Below are 21,104 nucleotides of genomic sequence, written 5' to 3'. Positions count from 1 at the left end.
TCTTTCTTTCTTTCTTTCTTTCTTTCTTTCTTTCTTTCTTTCTTTCTTTCTTTCTTTCTTTCTTTCTTTCTTTCTTTCTTTCTTTCTTTCTTTCTTTGAGACTGGATTGAGCACTGGCTCTCCTGGAACTCTCTGTGTAGACCAGGCTAGTCTCTGCTTCCTGAGTGCTGGGATTAAAGGCATGCTCTACCACCACCCAGCTCAAAATTACTTTAAAATTAATATTAATGTGCAGTTGTACAAAGCAAGAGATAAATTACAAATTTGGAAATGAACATTAAAGCACAAAGTATCATTGTAAACAAACATATTAGGATGGGTGGAAATGCTTTTCTCTTGCTAGTGAGTGGGTCTGCCAGTGTTGACTGCACATTGCTGGCTGGAATGAGGACAAACATTGCTGGACTGCAGTTTTGTTATTTTCATAGGCCAATTAACATTTTCAAGTATTTTTTATGATTTCATTTTCTCTATAACTGCCCTCTACTTGGAGCTGTAAGTTGCAGGCCTCACACTTGTTCATTATCTCCTGAGATGAATTACTTCTAGTAGAGAGACTAGAGGAAACATTTTGAATTTGTGCCTGCTCTAGCTCCAGGGTCGTGTTGTCTAGAAAGACTGTTTAGCTCTGTTGGAAAGTGTGATTCTAGAGCTGGAGGGGTGGCTCAATGGTAGAACACTTGTTTAGCATGTACCAGAAAAAGGAAGGCGAAAGATCATAGATAATGTAAAACGTGTGTTCTCATTATCTTTGATAAGCTGTTCTAGATATGCACTTGGTTTCTACACATGTCTTATGAATCCATGTTATAATGAAACATTTTTCCTTTTTCTGCAGAACCCTGAGTCATTAATAACCCAGACACCAAGAGGATCCATTGAACTCTGTCCTCAGCCCTCCATTACTAAGCTCACATGTCAGCTCTCTGCCGGTCAAGTACAGAACAGCAGAAACTCATTGGGTCTTTCCAGTTATTTAATTCCACAGTGTGATCAGGAAGCTTCAGTTTTACAGCACATGGAGCATAAGAGAAAGCATTTCCTAAAGGAAAATACAGGCAAAGAAGATAAGGACAGCTTGAGTCTTAAAAGAAAATATATTACATGTAGTAATTCCTCAGAAAAAGCAAGTAATCACACAGCCCTGGAAAAAGATACTGATGGGACTGAATCCTGGCCAAACTCTGAGGACACAAGAGCTTTGGGAAAAAAGCTGTGTGATGTTAGATATTTGGGTGATTTGGCGAAAGCCCAGCTGATGGATGCTCTCAAGCAGGCAGCAGCCCTGGTGGTGACATTGATGTACAAGGATGGTTCCACACAGCTCAGCACCAAGCAGGTTAGTAAACAGCATCGTCACATGCCTGAGGCACTGGCACTTGAGAGACTAGGGCAGGAGGGTAACTTGAACTCTGGAATTTGGGTTCAACTGGGGAAACATAGTTAAGACCTCATTTCAAAACAAATCCTCTTTCTGATTTTGATAAGAGCTAGAAATAAGATTTTAAGCCTTACTTCCTCTACTTTGGAAAGTGATTGTGACAATGTAGGGTTCCTATCAATTCTGGGCAACTGACAAACTGTTTTCTAGAGGAGGTGATCCCATCTACCTTCCACCAGTAATGCCTGAGGGGGTCAAGTTCTCCACCTGCTGGAGATATTGTTCTATTTTCTACTTAAGCCATTCTTGTGTGTGCAAAGTGTTACTTTGTTGTATTGCTGATGTGCATTTGCTCAACAGCGGTGATACTGAGCATTTTCATGTACTTATTGTTCTTCATGTATCTTTGGTGAAATTCAAGACGTTTTTGCCTATTTTTGAATTGGTTATGATTTTTTCTATTTTTGGATATGTAAGAATTCTTCATATGCTTTTATGATTCTGATCTCTAATAAGATATTGCAATGTTTCCAATCTGTGAATTTTCATTCAAATTTCTTGAGAAATTTGAGGAAAAAACTTTAAATCTAAAGATCCTATTTTTGTGGTTTTGTTAGCATATTCAGAATGCTTGGGGCTTGGGGAGATGGTTCAGTGGGTAAGAGCATTTGCTTTGCCTGCATATGGAACTGAGTTCAAATCCTCAGCAGTCACAGAAAAAGCAGAGCATAGCTTTGCGTGCATGTAACCTCAGCATTGGGAGACTGAGACTGGGGATCCTATGTTCTTGCTAGCAAACTAGCTAGCTAAAAGACCGAGCTGTCCCTTCAGCGAGACACTGTCTCAAAGTAATAACAGAAAGGAACAATTGAAGAGGATACTTGGCTTTCTGCTCTGACTTACACATACAATCAGGTATTCACATGCCCCCAGCCCTGCTTTGTTTTCCCCAAGTCAGGCAGATTTGCCCCAGTTTTATTCATCAGTGTTTTGTAGTTTTAGCTCTTAGATCTAAACCTGTGATCCATTCTAGTTAATTTTTTTCTAGGCTGTGGAAATTTACCCTTTGCAGGTGATTATTTAGTCATTCCAGCTCTATTTGTTGAAAATACTCTTCTCTTTTAATTCTTTTTTTAAAAATTTAATATTTATTTTTATTTATTTATAATGAGTACACTGTAGGTGTCTTCAGACACACCAGAAGAGGTTCCATTACAGATGGTTGTAAGGCACCATGTGGTTGCTGGGAATTGAACCTCTGAAAGAGCATCCAGTGATGCTCTAAGACTAAGCTGTCTCTCCAGCCTCTCATTTAAATCTTTTAGTGCTTTTATTAGTTACATTTTTCATTACTGTGAGAAAATTTCTGACAAAAACAATTGTGTGTGTGTGTGTGTGTGTGTGTGTGTGTGTGGTTTATTTTGCTCAAAATTTCAGACTATGATTCTTCATGGTGGAGAAGGCCTGGCAGCAGAAGCTTGAGATAGTCGGTCATATTGCACTCACGGTTTAGGAAGCAGAGACAGATGAATGCTTGACTTATCTGACTTTCTTTTTACTATATTCATTCCAAGACCAAAGTCTGTGGGGTGATGTTACCCACATTCAGAGTAGGTCTTCCCTCTCAAGCCTTTCTAAAAGCATCCTTATAGACACATTAAGGAGGTATGTTTCCATGGTAGCGCTAAGTCTGGACAAGTTGACAATAAAGTTAATCTTCATAACACTTTCATTGGAAATCAGTTGGCTGTAAATCTAAGGTTTGATTCCTGTTTCGACTCTGGGCTTTTGTTTTGTTTTGTTTGAAACAAAGTTTCATTATATACCCCAAGCTGGCCTTAAATTCATGACATCTGCCTGCCTCAGTATTCTGAATGCTAGGGTTATAAGTATATGGAATGTTACCTCTAAGGGTTGATTTTCATATGTTTGATTCTTTCCTTTAATCTTTGTTTCTGTGTTATACTAGAAAGTATACTGTCTTGATGACTGAGGTTTGTAATAAATTTAGAAATCAGAAGGAAGACTCTTTATCTTCCAACTAAGTTAATCTTTTTAAAAGTTATTTTGGCTATCAGGGTTCCTTTGCATTTCCATATAAATATTATTATTGTTTTATTATGTCATCATTATTTCTGTAAACATCCAGCTAGGGGCTTGATACAAATTATGTTGAATCTTTAAGTTTTGTTTTGGTGGAGAAGTCTTTTTTTTTTTTAATTTCAAGGACAATTTAGTTTAAAAGAAAGATCTGAAGGCAAAAAAAAAAAAAAAAACCAAAAACAAAAAAAAAACCCAAACCTGTAAATCTTGGCAACTGCCCAGATGATGGAAAAAAGAGAAGAGAAGGAGAGAAAGCCATGACATTTGAATTAGGCCAGTATGGAGTTCAGCTACATAGTGAATAAGCTGCCACATGGTGGCTAGAAATATGGTACATGATCCCAAAATGATGGGAAAAGCATGCTTAGAATAGACAAAAAGAAAAGGAAAAAATAGTTCAGAAAAAAGAAACTGTCTCTAAATGTATATCTCTAAACCTATAGACTAGTGCAGATCTTATGTTTGAGCATTGGATGGTGGTTAATGTAAAAATACACAACTGACCAAAACGGTCAGAGAATAAGTGTCTGTAGAATTCTTAGCCACAGGTGGGACATCTGTGTAACATCACACCCCGACAAGAGTCATGGGCCATTATGGAATAGGGGACAGAAAGATTGCTAAGAGCTACATCTTAGAGAGGACTGAAACAAAGTAGTGTCTTTTGGATATGACTGGATTATAGCCCTCCTGAACTATAACAGCTATGGTTGCCACACAGGACCCCCCAGAGGATCAAGCAGCCAACATTTCACATGGAGGGAGAAGAGCTCACAAGTTCCCACCTCTAGGTGAGGAGGAACTGTTGGCAAATGGTGAGGGAAGGAAAATCAAGTTTTGGTGAAGGTGTGACTTGATAGGTTGACCATGCTCCAGCGGATGACCCACACCCATGAGTGTATAAGCAGCACAAATTGGACTCGGTATATTATAAAAAAAATAGGACAGTATGGAGTGGGAAATGGGAGTGGATCTGGGAGGAGCTAGGAGAAGGGGTGGCATGCTGGTTTGAATAGGAGTGGCCCTCACAGACTCATGTGTTTGAATGCTTGGCCCATGGGGAGCTAGCACCAAAATCATGAGAGCAGGAGAGCTGGCCCCACCCCTCTTTGGCTGCAGCACTTGTACCTTGCCTGGCAGCATAGTGGAGCTGGCCCTGGTGCTGAAGGCCCAGATTAGCAGGTCCTAAGGACATGAAAGCAAGAGAGCCCCTTGCTGGTTGCAGCAGTAAGGGAGCTACTGGAGGGGCAGTGCTAGAGAGCTTGCCCTGGTGGTGCAGATGCAGGAGAGCCAGCAGGCTGACCAACTCAGCTACCTTCTAGGCCCAGATCCAGGCCTTTGAGTAGGCCCACCCAATATCTACCCCATCTGTGATCTGCGGGGGCACATAAAAGGTCTGCCCCTGCAGAGCTAAAGCTTCAGGATCTCTCTGACACAGGCCAACAACAGGAGGATATACCATAGGAGTTCCCCATGAGGACCCAGTATTGATAGTGTAGCAGAAGCCAGAGGCTTCAAACAGACCAATGACTCATTGCAATGAACATTTGCAAGTAAAGATATGTGGACAGAGGGTATACTGTGGGACACACTGGAGCTTCCATGACAAGATTTTTTTTTATTCTATCTTATTTTCTTTTCTTTTGGCAAAGGGGAGGGTATATATTAAGGGGGTGGGACTAGGGTGAATGATGTGAAATTCACAAAGGATCAATAAAAAGTTAAAAATACAAATAAATGATTAAAGTTTGAAAGTTATAAAAAATAACTAATGTACTTTGCCAAGTTTTATATTCCCACCAATGAAGAAAAAGAAAAATTTAAAAAGATAATTATTCCTTCTAGGTATTTAACGTGGCTTAAGGTAAACCTCCTTCTTGAGAGATGGTCCCCTTGCCAGGTGATTGATTTTCTGGCCTAATTGCACAGACTCTCTTGTTGTGGCTGTCTTGGAATGTTAGGTCTCCATCCAAGTCAGAGAGATAGCTTTCCCTTCAGAGCCTTCACAGAGACCTGATCAAGGCTACGGTAATATGCCTTTCTCTGAAAGGCAACCCTAAATTCATTTAGTAACCAGACTAGGAATCAGAACCCTGAAACACTTTGGTTTCTATTTTTGAAAGGTATCTTGTTGAGTAGAGAATATTAGTTGAGACCTAGATGTGATAGTAGTACATGTCTATAATCCCAACACTTTGGAGGAGCAGGCATTTTAGACCAGCCTGGGCTAAGTAGATGACCCTATCTAAAAATAAAACTCAGTTGGGGGATGGGAAGGTGGCCTAGTGGATAAGGTGCTTGCTGTTCAAGCATAAAGACCCAAGTGTGGATCTCCAGAGCCTATCAAAGCTGGAGACCAATATCCCGGTCTGTCTTTTGACTTCTATATGTATGCCTATACCTGAATTTATACATGCACATGCACAGATATTTGTAAAATGACATTTTTAAAGTTCGTTATAGCTGTCACTCCTTTGTCTTATAGCTTGCTCTCATTTGTGACTTTGCATTACTGTGTCTTCACAGGCTTTAACTTGTACTGTTAAAGGAATTGTGATGTTACTAAAATGCCATGTAGGCAGCAGCCCTCTGACTCTCCCAACCCATGGTGGTGCTCTGGAAAAGGACTTTACATCCACAGATCACTGTGTCTACATACATACGGAGCATTCCCCTTTCTGGGACCCAAAGCAAGAAGCACATAATCTATTTGTCAGGCAAGAAATCTATCTATTGCATTAAATGTAAAACTTTCCAAGCTCCAGTTTTAACTATTTAAACTTTTTGCTTTTTTATGAACACATGAAATTATTTTAAAAGGGAAAAAACCCAAGAAAACAGTGGTGTCCTCCTTCAGAGTTTGTAGAATGGATGATCCATCCTGGTGCCAAGGGAGCCCGTTCCAGTATTGTGACAGCTTTGCAATGAGGTGTTAGGGGGAAGCTTTGTTATCTAGCCTGAAAACTCACTGCCACTGCCAGGGTTCCAGGTGATTTTCATTAGCATTCTAGTTTCTTCCCTTACAGCAAAGGATAAGTCATCATTGCCTGGAAACACAAAGTTGTCTTCAGTATTACTAAAGATAGTGCCTGTCTGAAAATATGGCTTGGGTGACTTGTGCAACAAACAGTTTTGCTTATATATGGACTTTTGGGCCTGCCAGCAGTATAAATAATGACACAGAAGCCTTTTAATATATTTTTTTGTTGTTGTTGTTTTTTGAGACAGGGTTTGTCTGTATAGCCCTGGCTGTCCTAGAACTCACTTTGTAGACCAGACTGGCCTCGAACTCACAAATCCACCTGCCTCTGCCTCCCAAGTGCTGGGATTAAAGGCATGTGCCACCACGCCCAGCGCCTTTTAATATTTTAAAGCTTAGGCGTTTTAGCTAGGGCAGTCTCTCAGCCCTAGCTGTTAAGCTTAACCCAACTAATCCTGGCACTACATTCTGCCACACGCTCTACCTCACTGCTCTGCTCTGGTCCATCTGCTGGTGAATCCCCACATCTTCTTTATTATCCTAGTCAGTCTCAGTCTGTCTCTGTCTCTCTGTCTCTCTGTCCCTCTGTCTCTCTGTCCCTCTGTCCCTCTCCCTCCCTTTCTCTCTCCCCTCCCCCTCTCTCCCTCCCTTTCTCCCTCCGCTCCCCCTCTCTCCCTCCCTTTTTCCCTCCCCTTCTCCCTCCCCTCCCCCTCTCTCCCTCCCTTTCTCCCTCCTCTCTCTCCCTCTCTCTCTCACTCTCCCTGAAGTTCTACCCTCCACTTCTTGCCCAGTTATTGGTCATCACCTCTTTATTACAGCCAATCATATACAAGTCTAGATTGCCTCTAGGCTAGTGAGAAAGGACAAATATTTACAAAATATGAGAGCAGTGATGGGCCACAGAAATAACCATACCAAGATCCTGCCAACATTTAGCTCTCTGCCAGTACAGAATTAACAATTGAAAACACAGAGATGTCTTCACACAGTGTAAAAAAGGTTACCCAAACAGATATAGGCTCAGTCCCCAGGTTTTCTGTTTTGAGGTAATAGACCCATAAGAGAAGGGACTCAGCAGATAGTCTGGTCATAGAGGCTCCTCCTTACTGAATGAATTAGTGTGGTCTTGCAAGAGTGACCTCTGGTGGGCTGTTATGAGATGAGGCCATGTGCTTGGCCTCTTCTATCCTTAGCTGGCGCCCTTTCTGTCTCTTTATCATGCTGTGATGCTGGCAGGGGCCCCTGACCGAGCCAGTGCCATGCTCTGTGGACTTTGCTGCTGCAATTGTGAACCAAATGGACTTTATTTAATTGTGCCTAAATATGGTAGAGGCTTTCTAACTCTTTAGTTTTCTTTACATTTATTAAAGCTTTCTGTGAAAAGCTTTTCTTTATCATCTACGCTTTATTCACCGTATCACATCTTCATTCATGTGTTATTTTTATCATTTAGGTCTTTTCTAAACATCTGGATAAAACAATTCCCTAGCCCAGCACTATATACAATCACTATCTTTACATTTATCTTGTATTTTTTGTTTGAGAGCCTCACCTTTAACACCTTTAACATGAGGGAGAAATGCCCACATTTTTCTATAATGTCTATTGCCCCACAATTCATACATCTTATTTTGTTTATTGTATGTCCACTACTAAGCTCTATGAGGGTTAGGGCAGGATTTTGTTTTTTCAATTCCATGACCCTCACTCCCACAATTGACACTGCCACAATATCATTTTGAAGCTTATTAAGTTCTAGGAAAGATAGTCCCTCATATACTATAAACCTTGGAAAACAGTCCCAATTCTACAGTAGTGTATTTAGGATGCAAATCGATTTAAATCATACTTTGTAAATGTATGCTAAATATATACTAAGAAATTTTGCATGTGTATGAGTTGTGTGTATTTGCACGTGTATATACATGCACATGTATGTATGCATTTTATTGAGGCAAAGTCTCTTGTTAAATGTAGAGCTCAACTATTTAACTAGTCTAGCTAGCCAGCTTGCTGTAGGGATCCCCGTCTCCCCAGTGATGGGATTACAGTCAGGACACAAAGCATTTACATAGGTTCTGGGAATCTGTCATAGGTGGCTTCAGCTGTCAACTTGACATAAACCTAGAGTTATCTGGGAAGAGGGAACCTTAACTATAGATTTGCCTTGATCAGATGGGACTATGGCCATGTCTACGAGGCACTTTTAACATTGATAATTGATATAGGAGAGTCCAGCTCACTATCTCTGGCACACAGTTGGGTCTGGGCTGTATAACAAAGGTCTGAACGTGAATCTTGGTGCAAGTGAACCAACAGTCACTCTTTTATGGTCTCTGCCTCAGTTTTTCCTTCCAGGTTCCTGCTCTGACTTTCCTTGATGATGGAATATAACCTGTAAGAGTAAATAAACCCTATTCTTCCCAAGTTGCTTCTGGTGTTTTATCTCAGCAACAGGAAGCAAACTAGAACAGAACCTGAATTCCAGTCTTGGTGTTTGTGTGGCAAGTGCTTTTTTCCACTGAGCCACCTCCCATAAGAAACTCTTCTGCTGTTTGTCTTACCAAGATAGACTTCAGCCAGGCTGAATTTCTCCCCATGAGAAGGCAGGGTAGCCATTAGATCACTTCATCCTGGATGTATACTTCAGCATGTGCCAGGGAGGTCCCCATACTCCATTTTCTACCATTCTTAACTTCTTCATTCTCATTCTTGTGTCCCTTACCAGTCTTATCTAAGCCAAGACCCAGTGCTGTTGGCACTTTGACCTCCCTACCATTTTGGTCTCCTGTTCCAACAGATCAAGGCCAAGTCACATAATTTTCAAAGCACTATACAGTGTCTATCGATGGAGCCAGACAAGCAAAATCCAGCTATACACCATCACTCATTGTGCATGTCTACTGGACTCCTAGTTTATTCCTTTCTTATCCCATCAAAGAGCTCTTTTTAATGTATTATACTTTTTCCATAAAGAGGAACTTAGGGCTTAGTGGTTTAGGGCTTATCTTCTGGCAGTAGCAAGATACAGTATCAGAACCCAACCTTACCATCTATTTGGTGTGACATATCTGAATCCAAGTCCCTTCATCTGCATACTGGATAGAGTGCCTGCCTTGTAGTACTGTGATTAAGTTTCAGTGTGGCAACCTTGTGAAATGGTAGCCTGGTATCTGCTATGATAAATGTTAACTGTTATCCCACATTCAGAAGCTCATAAGGTGATGGAAGAAGCTGCAGTTTAGCACATGTGGGTCCTTCTGTGAAAGGTGTGTGGGTAGGCTGCTTGCCCAGAACATCTATTGAGCAGGTTGCACAAGTTGTGGGTGGAGAAGAGTAGACATGCAAGAGCATATGCCATCCCCAGCAGTGTGGGTAGGAGTGGCACAGTGCAATGGCAGAAGGAAAGACCTGGCATGCTGAGAGGTGGAACACTTGGAGGCTTGGACCAGGTCCAGTGTGTGTATTCTGCACAGGAGCTTCAGGAGTAGAAGCTTTTCTCAGAGATGAGCCCTGAGTGAAAGCTTCACATTGTATGAAATATACATAAGAAGTAATGCCCACCTCATAGGATTCTTTAGTTAATCGAGGTGTGTATATACTATATAAGGATAGATAGCTATTTGATATTACAATATTTTTCCAAGACCCAAATTACTATCTAAATGGTGAATTTTCCTTTGTCTAGGAACATACTGTTTTGGACACTGAGGTGTAAATGCCCCGTTGTTTGTTTTAATGCCAAGGACTTTGTGAGAACAGTACTGCAGCTCTATGGTGAAGATGGCAGTTGGAAGCATGGTAAGTTACCATTCTCATTGTCTCCAAGATTTAGAAAAGTGGTCAGGCCACCATGTCACCTGCTCCAAGGGCTCTTGGCCACACAGACACTGCTTTTTCACCTGCCATGGACACTTCCCCTCCTATGTCTGGGCTCTTCTTATATTTATACCAGTTTATACTCCTTTAGTGTAAAGAATGACCCCTGAAACACAGTCACAATAGGCTTTGTTGTTACCATCAATGGATACAGATACTAACAACAACTACAACACAGAGAGCACCAAACAAGGCAGGGTATGCAGTATCTTTAAAAGGGTAGGGAATAGCTGGTGTATGCCTTTAATCCCAGTACTCAGTAAGCAGAGGCAGTTTGGTCTACAGAGAGAGTTCTAAAATAGCTAGGACTTCACCAAGAAACCTCATCTTAAAAAATGAGAGAGAGAGAGAGAGAGAGAGAGAGAGAGAGAGAGAGAGAGAGCGCATTGTCAGGTATGGGTTACATTTCATGGAGTGGGACTTCAGTCTAAAATTACTTTCATAACTTTTGTGCCACTATTGTATCAGAATATCTTGTAGTCATGTAGCTATTGTAGGTAACAGGATTTATAGCTGGGTGATATTGGCGATTGTCTTTAACCCTTGTTAGAAGGCAGAGTACCTTCATGAACACCGTAGGGGTTTAGCTTCTGGTTTGGCACCAGCTGGACTTCTCCACGTTCAGTAACATAAATATATGTTGCTTGCAACAGTAGGGCTTTACCACCTTACGATGGAAAACAGTCATGGCCTTGGTAATAGTCTCTGATGTTTGGAGGGATTCCATGAGACCCCTTTGGCTAACAACTCAAAAATGTATAACATTTTCCTGGCCCTGGAAATTTTACTTGGTGACATTGTATTATGATTCCATTTAGATCCGTTCCATATATGTTTATATTAGGAAGCTTCTACAGTAGTGGGTTTCCATGTGACTTTTCAAATGCCTTTAGTGTTAGGTGTTCCTCTCACAGTCCCTACTAAACTTGGATCTTCCATCCTCTGTCCCATCGAATCCTTCTGGTCTAGTTCCCCTTCTTCTCTCCACAACACTATATTCTATTTCCCCTTTCTTGGAAGATCCTCTCCATCCCACTGGCCCCTTACCTAATGTCTGTGGTTATTTGATTTTAATACACACATCAAAAGCTTAAAAGCTTAACATCCACATATAAGAGGAAACATGTAGTATTTGTCTATTTTGGGGTCTGGCTTATTCACTTAGGAATTATTTTTCTCTAGCTCCATCCTTTTAACCTGCAGATTTCAAATTTTCACTGCTTTTTAAACAACTGAATGCTATTCCATTGTGTAAATGTAGCATATTTTCATTATCCATTTATCAGTTGATGGACATCTTGGCTGTTTCCAGTTTCTGGTAATTATGAATATTATAGCAGTGAACATAATTAAGCTAGTGTCTCTATAGTAAGATGTAGAGTCCTTTGGATATATACCCAAGAGTGGCACAGCTGGATCTTGAGGTAGATCTATTCCCAGCTTCCAGAGAAACCTCCACACTTATTTCCACACTGGCTGAGTTTACTCCCACAGCAATGAATAAATGTTCTCGTTTGTCAGAATTTTTGTCAGCATTGTCAATTGGTTTATTGATGTTGGACATGCTGACTGGGGTAAGATGGAATCTCAGAGTAGTTTTAATTTACATTTCCCTAATGGCCAAGGATGTTGCACATTTCTTTAAATGTTTCTCAGCCATTTGTGTTTCATATTTGAAAAACTCTCTTCTTAGTGTAAAGATGGGAAACAACAATTGCTTGTAACTTGGATGAATGCTAAGTGACCTTTTCCTTTGCAGTTGCTGATTTTGTAGGACTAGATCCCAGAGTTGCTGCATGGCTCATAGACCCCAGTGACACTGCACCTTCATTTGAAGATTTAGTAGCAAAACATCTAGAAAAGTCCGTCACAGTCAAACCAAGCAGCACATTCAGTGAAGCCTCAAGAAATACTGTGGTAAGATGTTTAGGATAAGGTTCTGTCTACCTTAATATGCCCCTGACTTTTCCCACTTCATAAACAATGTAATAGTAAAAAGAATATAGCCAGCACCCATTTTCATGTCATTTTTCTATCCAAATCCTTATTGCTGAGGTGTTTCTGGTAGAGGTCAATGAATAAAGATGAGTGATTTCCAGGCATGTCTCATTACAGTATACTTCTATGGATTCTCTAGTATCAGTAGCACCTCCTCTGTGAGCAGAGGACTGTCCTTTTGTAAATCTTTAGCACTAGTGACTTGTTCTTGTTGATTGACTTTTGGGGACAGCCACCTCAGTCTAGGTAGAGAAGACAAGGTGAGTTTCCCCAAGCCCTCTTGTGCTGCAGATACCCCTGGTCTTCAAAAGCTACCTCTCCTGAAGGAGATACGTTAGGGCGCAGTGCAGACACAACCATGATCCCCCTACTCAGCCACATGGTGGAACACTACAGAGCAATATTCAGATGTGAGAGCCTGCATACCCTGCCCTTCATCCTCATAACTACCATGTGTAGAGTGAGGGTCTGTGTCCCATAGATCGATAGATAGATATACTGTAAATACCAGAAACACCGAGAGGTATACCAGTCATGAAATATATTTCAGAATCAGAGAAGTTCTTACAGGAATGGAGATCTGGGCCTGACAGCCTAGGGAGTGGTCATGTAGGAGCTAAGATTCCATTTTAGCACTTGGAAAGTATCCCTCTTCCCTCACAGGTCATTATAATCCTACTCAATATGGCAAAGATTCCCCAAACAAGCTGAAATATGACTACAAGAAACTGTTCACCTCAGTATTACCAGTCCCAGTTTACATATGGAGATACTAGATGTGCACATGCTATTGTTCTTCATCTTAACCAAGGTATATTTGATGGTTCAGTTTGGATTTATGAGTTTAAGCCTAGATTATTATTATTATTATTATTCACACATATTATTGAGGAATAAGATGGCTGCACGGAATGAAAATCAGCTCTAGAGGGTATGTTCTTTTAATGCACGTTGGTACAGATGCTTAGTGATGCTGGTAAGTCTGATCTAGAACTTCCAATCTTTATTTCTGAGGCCCCCCTGTCTTTGCCTCATGAGAATATGAGAGTTTTAAATGCAGTTCCAATCATGGTTGTTGGCCAAATGGGGCCATGAGAGAACCTTGCAGTACACGAGGAGGATCTTCCCATGTCACTAGAAACATTTTTGTAAGTGATATCAGTTCCCAGACTGTGATGAGAATTTCTGCTAAGTTCATCTAATTTTAATGTATTCATTTTAAAGAGTCAGAATGTATGTATGAACCTGAAGATACTCTACGATCTTACAATGGATCTTTGTTCTAAGTTGAAGGCAAGTCATTTTTTAATACTGTAATTTCTAGCTGTGTAAGACCTGTGTTTTTGTTTGTTACCCACACTCACATGAAATGAGATGTTTGTCCTAAGGCCAAGTTAACCTGTGCCTCATTTAGAAAAGGAAAGACTAAAATGATAATTCCTGCAGTTTTAAAATATGTTCTGTATATTGAAAGCAATTGTTTCAAAGCCTCACATTTAACTAGAGTGTTTCTGATGCTAAGAGTTTATTTTAGTTAGTAGTAGAATGGTCCCAACTTGCTTCAGTTAGATTCTTATTGGGATGCTGTAGCCAGTGAAGAGACAACTGAGGAAAACTGAAGGAAAGACCGTGTTCTGAGGCAAAGGTGAAGGAGATAAGAAAGATGAGAAGCTTCCTAGGACAGGCTATATAGCTGGAGGCTTTTCCATCCCTGGCTCTAAGCCAAGCTGCTTCTCTCCTTTCCTGCCCATAGGAACTTCTCAAACAGGAAAGCTGTCTAAGGGTTGAGGAAGAGCTCATCTGATGTGCCCTAGAGAGGATCAGTCTACCTTAGAGTGCAGATACAGACAGAGAAATTGAGGGAAACTAGAAGATGAGGCCCAACATTCTTAGGCAACAGCAGAAAATACTACAGTAAACATCATAGAAAATCTGGTATGATGGACATTTCTATAATCCCAGCACTTAAAAAGTGAGAATAGGAAAAAGTTCAAGAGCAGGCTCATCTATGGAGCGTTTGAGGCCAGAGACCCTGTGTATAAATAAGGGCCTATAAATGAACAAACAAAATGGAAGGTGATATGCATAAAAGAGGAAGGATTTCATGCTCTTAAAACAGGTGGCCTAACATAAAAGATTCCAACACTCCTGGCTAGTGTGAAGGGCCAACAATGCAATATTGAAGACTAGATAAAATGATTGAAATTCAGTGAGCCATTCTGTAGTTAAAATGGAAGACTCAAATCATACAAATATTCCTGAAAGTGAGAAAGCAAAGGCCTTGTGAAATTTTGGAATATATCTACCAGATATTCAGATAGTAAGGAAATAATCTCTGTGATGGAAGTAAGAGTTTTATCAAAAAAGAATGAAGATACAATGAGAAATCACTTCAGACTGAGGTAGCTTTAATCATAACACAACAAAGTCAAGTTGCTTTTCAACAAAATGTAAATAGTAACTCAAATCTATATTTATATTATCTCTTCCTGTAAAGCAGGCTTATGGCTTATGGCAGCTATTTTGTACTTTGGAGCTCCCATTGATACCAATTTTGGCAGGTGAGTTACCATAAAAGCAAAGCATAGTCATCCGTTTGGAGAATCTTTAAATTGTTCAGGAATGAATTTTCTCTTTACCCTATAATAGAGTGGGTACTGTAGTTCATCCAAAGAAGTTGCTAGTACATGCTTTTCTCTTCTGCAACAAGAGGGTTTGGGGGGCATCTTTTCCTGGTCTTGAAGGACTTGAAGATCTGGCATTCAGTTATAAAGATCCTCCCTGTTCTGTCTAGCTAGAAGGAGGTCTCATTGACATTTATTGACTTGTGTTATCTCAACTTAAGGCTAGTCCTACAGTTCTGCGCTTTTCTCCTCTAGTACTTAAGACCATCCATTTAAGCGTCCTCTGAGACTTTTGCCCATCTGCTTCTGACCAGGTCCTGCTGCAGGGCCAGGAGTGACTCTCCATCCAGAGTATGCAAAGAGCCAGACTGGGGCCAGTATAGTTCCACATCCTTCATACCTGGGAAATGAGCCCAGGACCTGGCTTGTATTGGGCAAGTGTTCTGTTACTAGACTGTATCCCCAGCAGTCCAATTCTTTTGATGCTTCTGTTTCCTCACAGAACAGAGGTTGACTTCAGTTAGACCTGAGTAAATGTACATTGTTATCATTAGGTCATCAAAGAGTGGGGCTCTTTAGTCTTCTGAAAAGGATTGATTAATACAATGAAAACACTATCTGCTTTTGACGTTGATTTCACAGTGATGGAAAACCATAAGATTCCAGTTGACAAAGAAGAAATGGAGAGGACATCAGCACTCCTCGGGGTAAGCTATCATTTCAGAGTCTGTATTGTCATTGCTCTTGTAGATTCTGATTTTCTTTCCTTCACTATTGGTCCTAGTGTGGTATTGGTACTGTTCTTCTTTCTCCTGGACTCCTAGAGGGGAAGATCATAAGTTGAAGAGTTTATACCTCACTGACATCTACTGCACTGAATGGTTTGAATAAGAATAGGCCCAATAGGCTTACATATTTGAATGCTTAGTTACCAGGAAGTGGCACTATTCGAAAGAATTAGAAGGATTAGAGATGTGGCCTTGTTGGGGGGAGTGTGTCATGGAGGACTTGAAGGACTTGAAGATCTGGCATTCAGTTATAAAGATCCCTGTTCTGTCTAGCCAGAGGAGGTCTCATTGACATTTACCGACCTGTGTTATCTTAACTTAAGGCTAGTCCTACAGTTCTGTACTTTTCTCCTCTAGTACTTAAGACCCTCCATTTAAGCATCCTCTGAGACTTTTGCCCATCTGCTTCTGACTTTGAAGGTTCATAGGCTTTGAGGCTTCAAGAACCCATGCTAATCCCAATGTCTCTCTCTTGGCCTGTGGATCAGAATGTAGAACTCTCAGCTACTTCTCCAGCACCATGTCTGCCTGCATACATGTCACCATGCTCCTCACTGTGATAATAATGGACTAACCTCTGAAATTGTAAGCAAGCCTCCAATTAAATACTTTCTTTGATAAGAGTTGCCTTGGTTAGTGTCTCCTCACAGCAATTGAACAGTGACTAAGACAGAAGTTGGTACCAGGGACAGGGGTATTTCTGTGACAGACCTGACCATGCTGTTTGTTTGGAGGAATATGGAAGACTTTGGGACTTTGGATGAGAAAAGTGATTGAATGCTTTAAGCAGAGTTTAATGGGCCATTCTAGTAGGAGCATGGGATACAGTAATGGTGAGAACAATGTAAATTATAATGGCTGAGCTCAGGGGGCTTCAGGGAAAAGAATATTAGCAAGTAGCCTAGAAGTCGTTCTTGTGATAATTTGGCAAAGAATGTGGCAGCAGTTTGCTCTTGTCCTAAAAACCTGTCTGAGGCTAAATTGAAGAATTTTGGATTAATGGTATTAGCAGAAGAGATTTCAAGAAAGGCTAGTATTGACACTATATCCTGTGGTTACTAGTAATCAATTTTATGTAGATCTATACTGAAAAGGAGCAAGCTGGACAAAGACAAATACAAAATATACAGTGTGAAGAGAAAAGGAGCACCAGAAAGGTGATGTTAGAGCCAGGTCCTGAGCTCAAGGAGTTAAGCTTAAAGGTTGTGGTGCACACCTTTTAATCCCAGCACATGGGAAGCAGAGGCAGGCAGATCACTGAGTTTGAGACTAGCCTGATCTATAGAGTGGATTCCAGAACAGCCAGGACTATACAGAGAAATCCTGTCTTCAACAAATAAGCAAGAATTTAAAGAAAAGCCTGATGCTAAATGAAATAAAGGGAGTAGTAACCTCAGGAAAAGACCCCATCCAGCTAAGCTTCCAATTTATAAAAAAAAATTAAAGAAAAGCTTAAACCATAAAGGAAACCATCAACAATAGAAAGCTGATGCAAATGTAATTGAACATGGAGGCCAAGTTCCAAACCCAGCAAGCAGCAGAACTTGTCAGCTTTGGCCACAGCTTTGTGTTTCTTCTGGCCTTAGAGTCAAGGATACAAGAAGCAGTTGTGGAATATCTCTCCACAGCTAAGGAAAGCCACTGAGGCTAGCTGTGTGTCAGAGGTGTCAATTCATGGCCACTCAGAGAGGCCATTTCTTGAAGCTATGAAGGTAGATCCTGGATTGTGTTGGAGATATCAAGCTGTTGGAGATGACTGAGTCATGGGATATTACTGAATGTGGAACTAGTCCAAAAGAGAGAACTGGGTTATAGTCAACAAAGCTAAAAGGACTTGGAGCTCTAAAGAACACTTTGACATCAGACATGGAGATGCAGAGTTTGGAGTTTGCCCTGCTAGTTTTCAGTATTGCTTTTGTCCAGTATTTCCTCAATTAATGCTTCTTTTCTTCCCTTTTAGAGTGGTATGTATATTCTGTGACATTGAATGTTGTATGTGATCTGTTTTTTTATTTTGATTTTACAGGGGGTTACAATTAAGAAATTGCCATGAATTTCAAAGACTTTGAATTTTGGGATTGTTAAGCAGTGCTGAGACTATGATAGACTATGGGGACTTGAAATTGGTTTGAATGCATTTTTGCATTATGTTATGGCTACAAGCCTATGTCTGAGGCCGAGGGACTGGAACATTATTGTTTGAATAAGGATGGCCTCTGTAGGCTTATATATTCAAATGCTTAGTCACTAGAGAGTAGCACTGTTTTAAAGAATTAGAAGAATTTGGAGGTATGGCCTTGTTGGAGGAAGTGTGGCACTAGGGGTGTAGGCTTTGAGGTTTCAAAAGCTCATGCCAAGCCCAGTATCTGTCTGTCTCTATCTCCATCTCCACCCCCTCTCTCCCTCTTGCCCTCCCCCTCTCTGTTTGGCCTGTGAATCAAGAGTAGAACTCTAAGTCACATGATGGTAGCACAGCCTTTAGTCCCAAAACTCTGGAGGCAGAGGCAGGTGAAGTTCTGAGTTTGAGGCCAGCCTGGGTTACAGAGTGAGTTCTAGGACAGTCAGGACTACACAGAGAAATCCTGCCTTGAAAAAATCAAATTAAATACTTCCTTTTATAAGTATTGCCTTGGTCATGCTCTTTATAGCAATATAATAGTGACTGACATGCACTCATATAGGGAGGACAAGCATTGATCTAGTGTGTGTTAGGGGCAGTTCTTCAGTGGACCATCAAGTTAGATTATTTTTCTTGTAAGGACATTTGCTCCCTACAGTTCATCCAAGGATCTGGTACATTTCCTAAAGAATGAAAATATGGAAAGGTACATAAAGATGTATGAAAAATATTTTTAAATTCCATCTAAACAACCCAAAAGATAACTCTGGTATCTATCACCCAGGTTAAACTATGGGATATTTAGAGCCTTATGTGCTTTTCCTGGCAGAAGTGTATTCTGTTGCCCAAAATAGCTACTGCCCTGACTTAGAAGGGATTTCATTCTTGTTATTCTTCACATGTTCTCTATTTCATTGTCTAAACAATCAATAGTTTGTATACAACCTCTCAATTGTCTGCATCTTAGCCTTGATGTTATCATTGTATTTTGCTCAGTGCTACTATGCTCTGCCAGGGTGATATCTATCCTAGGCAAGAGGCATCTGGTTGTCTACAGGTTGCAACTATCATAAACCATGTATTAGTTTGGTTTGTTTTCCTTATTACTGATGAAGTAAATTGTTTTCTATCATCATTGGCTATTAGTTTCTCTTTGAAAACAATCATCAAGTCTCTAAAATGGTGTGTGTGTGTGTGTGTGTGTGTGTGTGTGTGTGTGTGTGTGTGTAGAGGTCTTCAGGGATTCAGTTTTCCTTCCGCCATGTGAGTCCCAGGGATGCAACTCAGGTTACCAGGCATGTGCCTTTTACCCACAGCCAGCCCTCATCTAAGTCTTTTCTATGTGCTCTACTGACTTAGAGGACATCTTGATCTATTGTGGGTGTAGGCTATAACCCATACCTTTTCTTTTTCTGTCTTCTTTCTCATAATAATGGATCCGTTTTCTAGTTCTAATAGTGATGCTCTCATTTTGAAGTACTTTTATTTTTACTTCTTTAAGTTTTAGCCATCATGTCAATATGTATGCTTTTAAATGTTCATTTTGGCAAGTTATAGGTGACTTTTTATTCCATTAAAGGCTTTTGTTGAGAGTTGCTTGATGAGAAGTTTAAATTATTTTAAATCATAAAGTCTGTGAATGATGTTTCAATTTTTCAGGCTCGCCTCAAGGAATTGGAGCAAGAAGCCCATTTTGTTGCAGGAGAACAGTTTCTTATAATGAGTAATAATCAACTTCGTGAGGTAAGGCTCAATTTCATTTTTTTTTATTTATTTTGAGACAGTGTCTCATTCTGTAGCCCAGACTTGCCTAGAATTCCCTATGTAGTACATGGCTGTATGCTCACTCCCATCCATGACAGTCCTCCTGTCTCATCTTCCCAAGTACTGAGATTACAGCCTTAGACCACTATACCTGGTTGGTAATGTTAAATTTTGTCCTTTCAAAAGCTAAGTGTTTTACTCAAGAATTTTTTAAATTAATTAATTTATTTTTTATTTTTTATTTTTTATTTATTTATTTATTTTTATTTTTATTTTTTTGGTTTTTTGAGACAGGGTTTCTCTGTGTAGCCCTGGCTGTCCTGGAACTCACTTTGTAGACCAGGCTGACCTCGAACTCAGAAATCCGCCTGCCTCTGCCTCCCGAGTGCTGGGATTAAAGGCGTGCGCCACCATGCCCGGCATAATTAATTTATTTTTATTACACTCCATATTTTATCCCCCCTCCCACCCTGATCCACCCTCCAACTGTCCCACATCCCATACCTCTTCCCTACCCACCTGTCTCCATGTGGATGTCCTCACTCCCCACCCAACCTGACCTCTAAATTCCCTGGGGCCTCCATTCTCTTGAGGGTTAGGTGCATCATCTCTGAATGAACACAGACCTGGCAGTGCCTGGTTGGTGTTCCAGTATCTGAGAGATCGCTGGGGTCCAGGTTAATTGAGACTGCTGGGCCTCCTACAGGATCTCCCTTCTCTTCAGCTTCTTTCAGCCTTCCCTAACTCAAAAATATAGGTCAGCTGCTTCTGTCCACTTTTTGGGTGCAAATATCTGCATCTGACTTTTTCAGCTGCTTGTTGGGTCTTTCACTCCATAACATTACTCAAGAATTTAAAAGATGATTTATTCTGAATTTATAATACTGTCTGCAAATGATTTAAAGTATTCATGTTCTCACAAGAGATGAACATTATGAGACACATTAAATCAAAGTCTTTATAAATGAGGAGCTTAGCCTGTTGTACTATGTATTCAGGTGTGTATCTTCAGAGTAGTTTCTATACCTGTGGTGGTTATGTTCGTTTTTTTCAAATCTGGATTTTTTACATGGATTACTCTTGTTTAAGATCCTCTTTGGCAAGTTGAAGCTGCACCTGTTGAGCCAGAGGAAGCATCTTCCCAGAACTGGGCTGCAGAGCCGGCTGTCCACATCAGAAGCCATGGTAAGCCATGTTCTAGCTTCCTTGTCTTTCTGACATGTCCATGTATCTCCACCAGGTACAAGCTGCCTTCTGTGCTGGCAGCAGACCATTTAGACAAGGTGCTCTCACTCAGAGTTATGCTTCTGGCTGTACACCAGGAGATGAGCAGGTAGCTGCCCTCCAGGAATGTCTGGCTGATTATACTTCTAGAGAAGGATAATTTGGTGCTTTTAAGTGTGTGTGTGTGTGTGTGTGAGAGAGAGAGAGAGAGAGAGAGAGAGAGAGAGAGAGAGAGAGAGAGAGA

At 40.6% G+C, this 21,104-nt stretch overlaps 1 protein-coding gene across 1 annotated transcript in view; it reads left to right on the top strand.

Moving 5' to 3' along the window:
- Positions 1-21,104, top strand: part of Poln (DNA polymerase nu) — a 133,785-nt gene that overhangs the window by 17,887 nt on the left and 94,794 nt on the right. Inside the window, exons 3-12 of the mRNA XM_021210304.2 lie at positions 839-1,339; positions 6,011-6,201; positions 10,153-10,265; positions 12,103-12,260; positions 13,566-13,634; positions 14,842-14,902; positions 15,608-15,672; positions 19,532-19,615; positions 20,726-20,821; positions 20,877-20,969. Coding sequence (XP_021065963.1) covers positions 839-1,339; positions 6,011-6,201; positions 10,153-10,265; positions 12,103-12,260; positions 13,566-13,634; positions 14,842-14,902; positions 15,608-15,672; positions 19,532-19,615; positions 20,726-20,821; positions 20,877-20,969 — 1,431 coding nt within the window. The remainder of the gene's footprint in view (positions 1-838; positions 1,340-6,010; positions 6,202-10,152; positions 10,266-12,102; positions 12,261-13,565; positions 13,635-14,841; positions 14,903-15,607; positions 15,673-19,531; positions 19,616-20,725; positions 20,822-20,876; positions 20,970-21,104) is intronic.

The sequence above is a fragment of the Mus pahari genome, chromosome 13 (genome assembly GCF_900095145.1).
Source record: "Mus pahari chromosome 13, PAHARI_EIJ_v1.1, whole genome shotgun sequence".
Classification (NCBI taxonomy): Eukaryota; Metazoa; Chordata; class Mammalia; order Rodentia; family Muridae; genus Mus; species Mus pahari.
The sequence above is the reverse complement of the archived record's forward strand: the minus strand, read 5'-3'. Positions and strand labels throughout refer to the sequence as shown.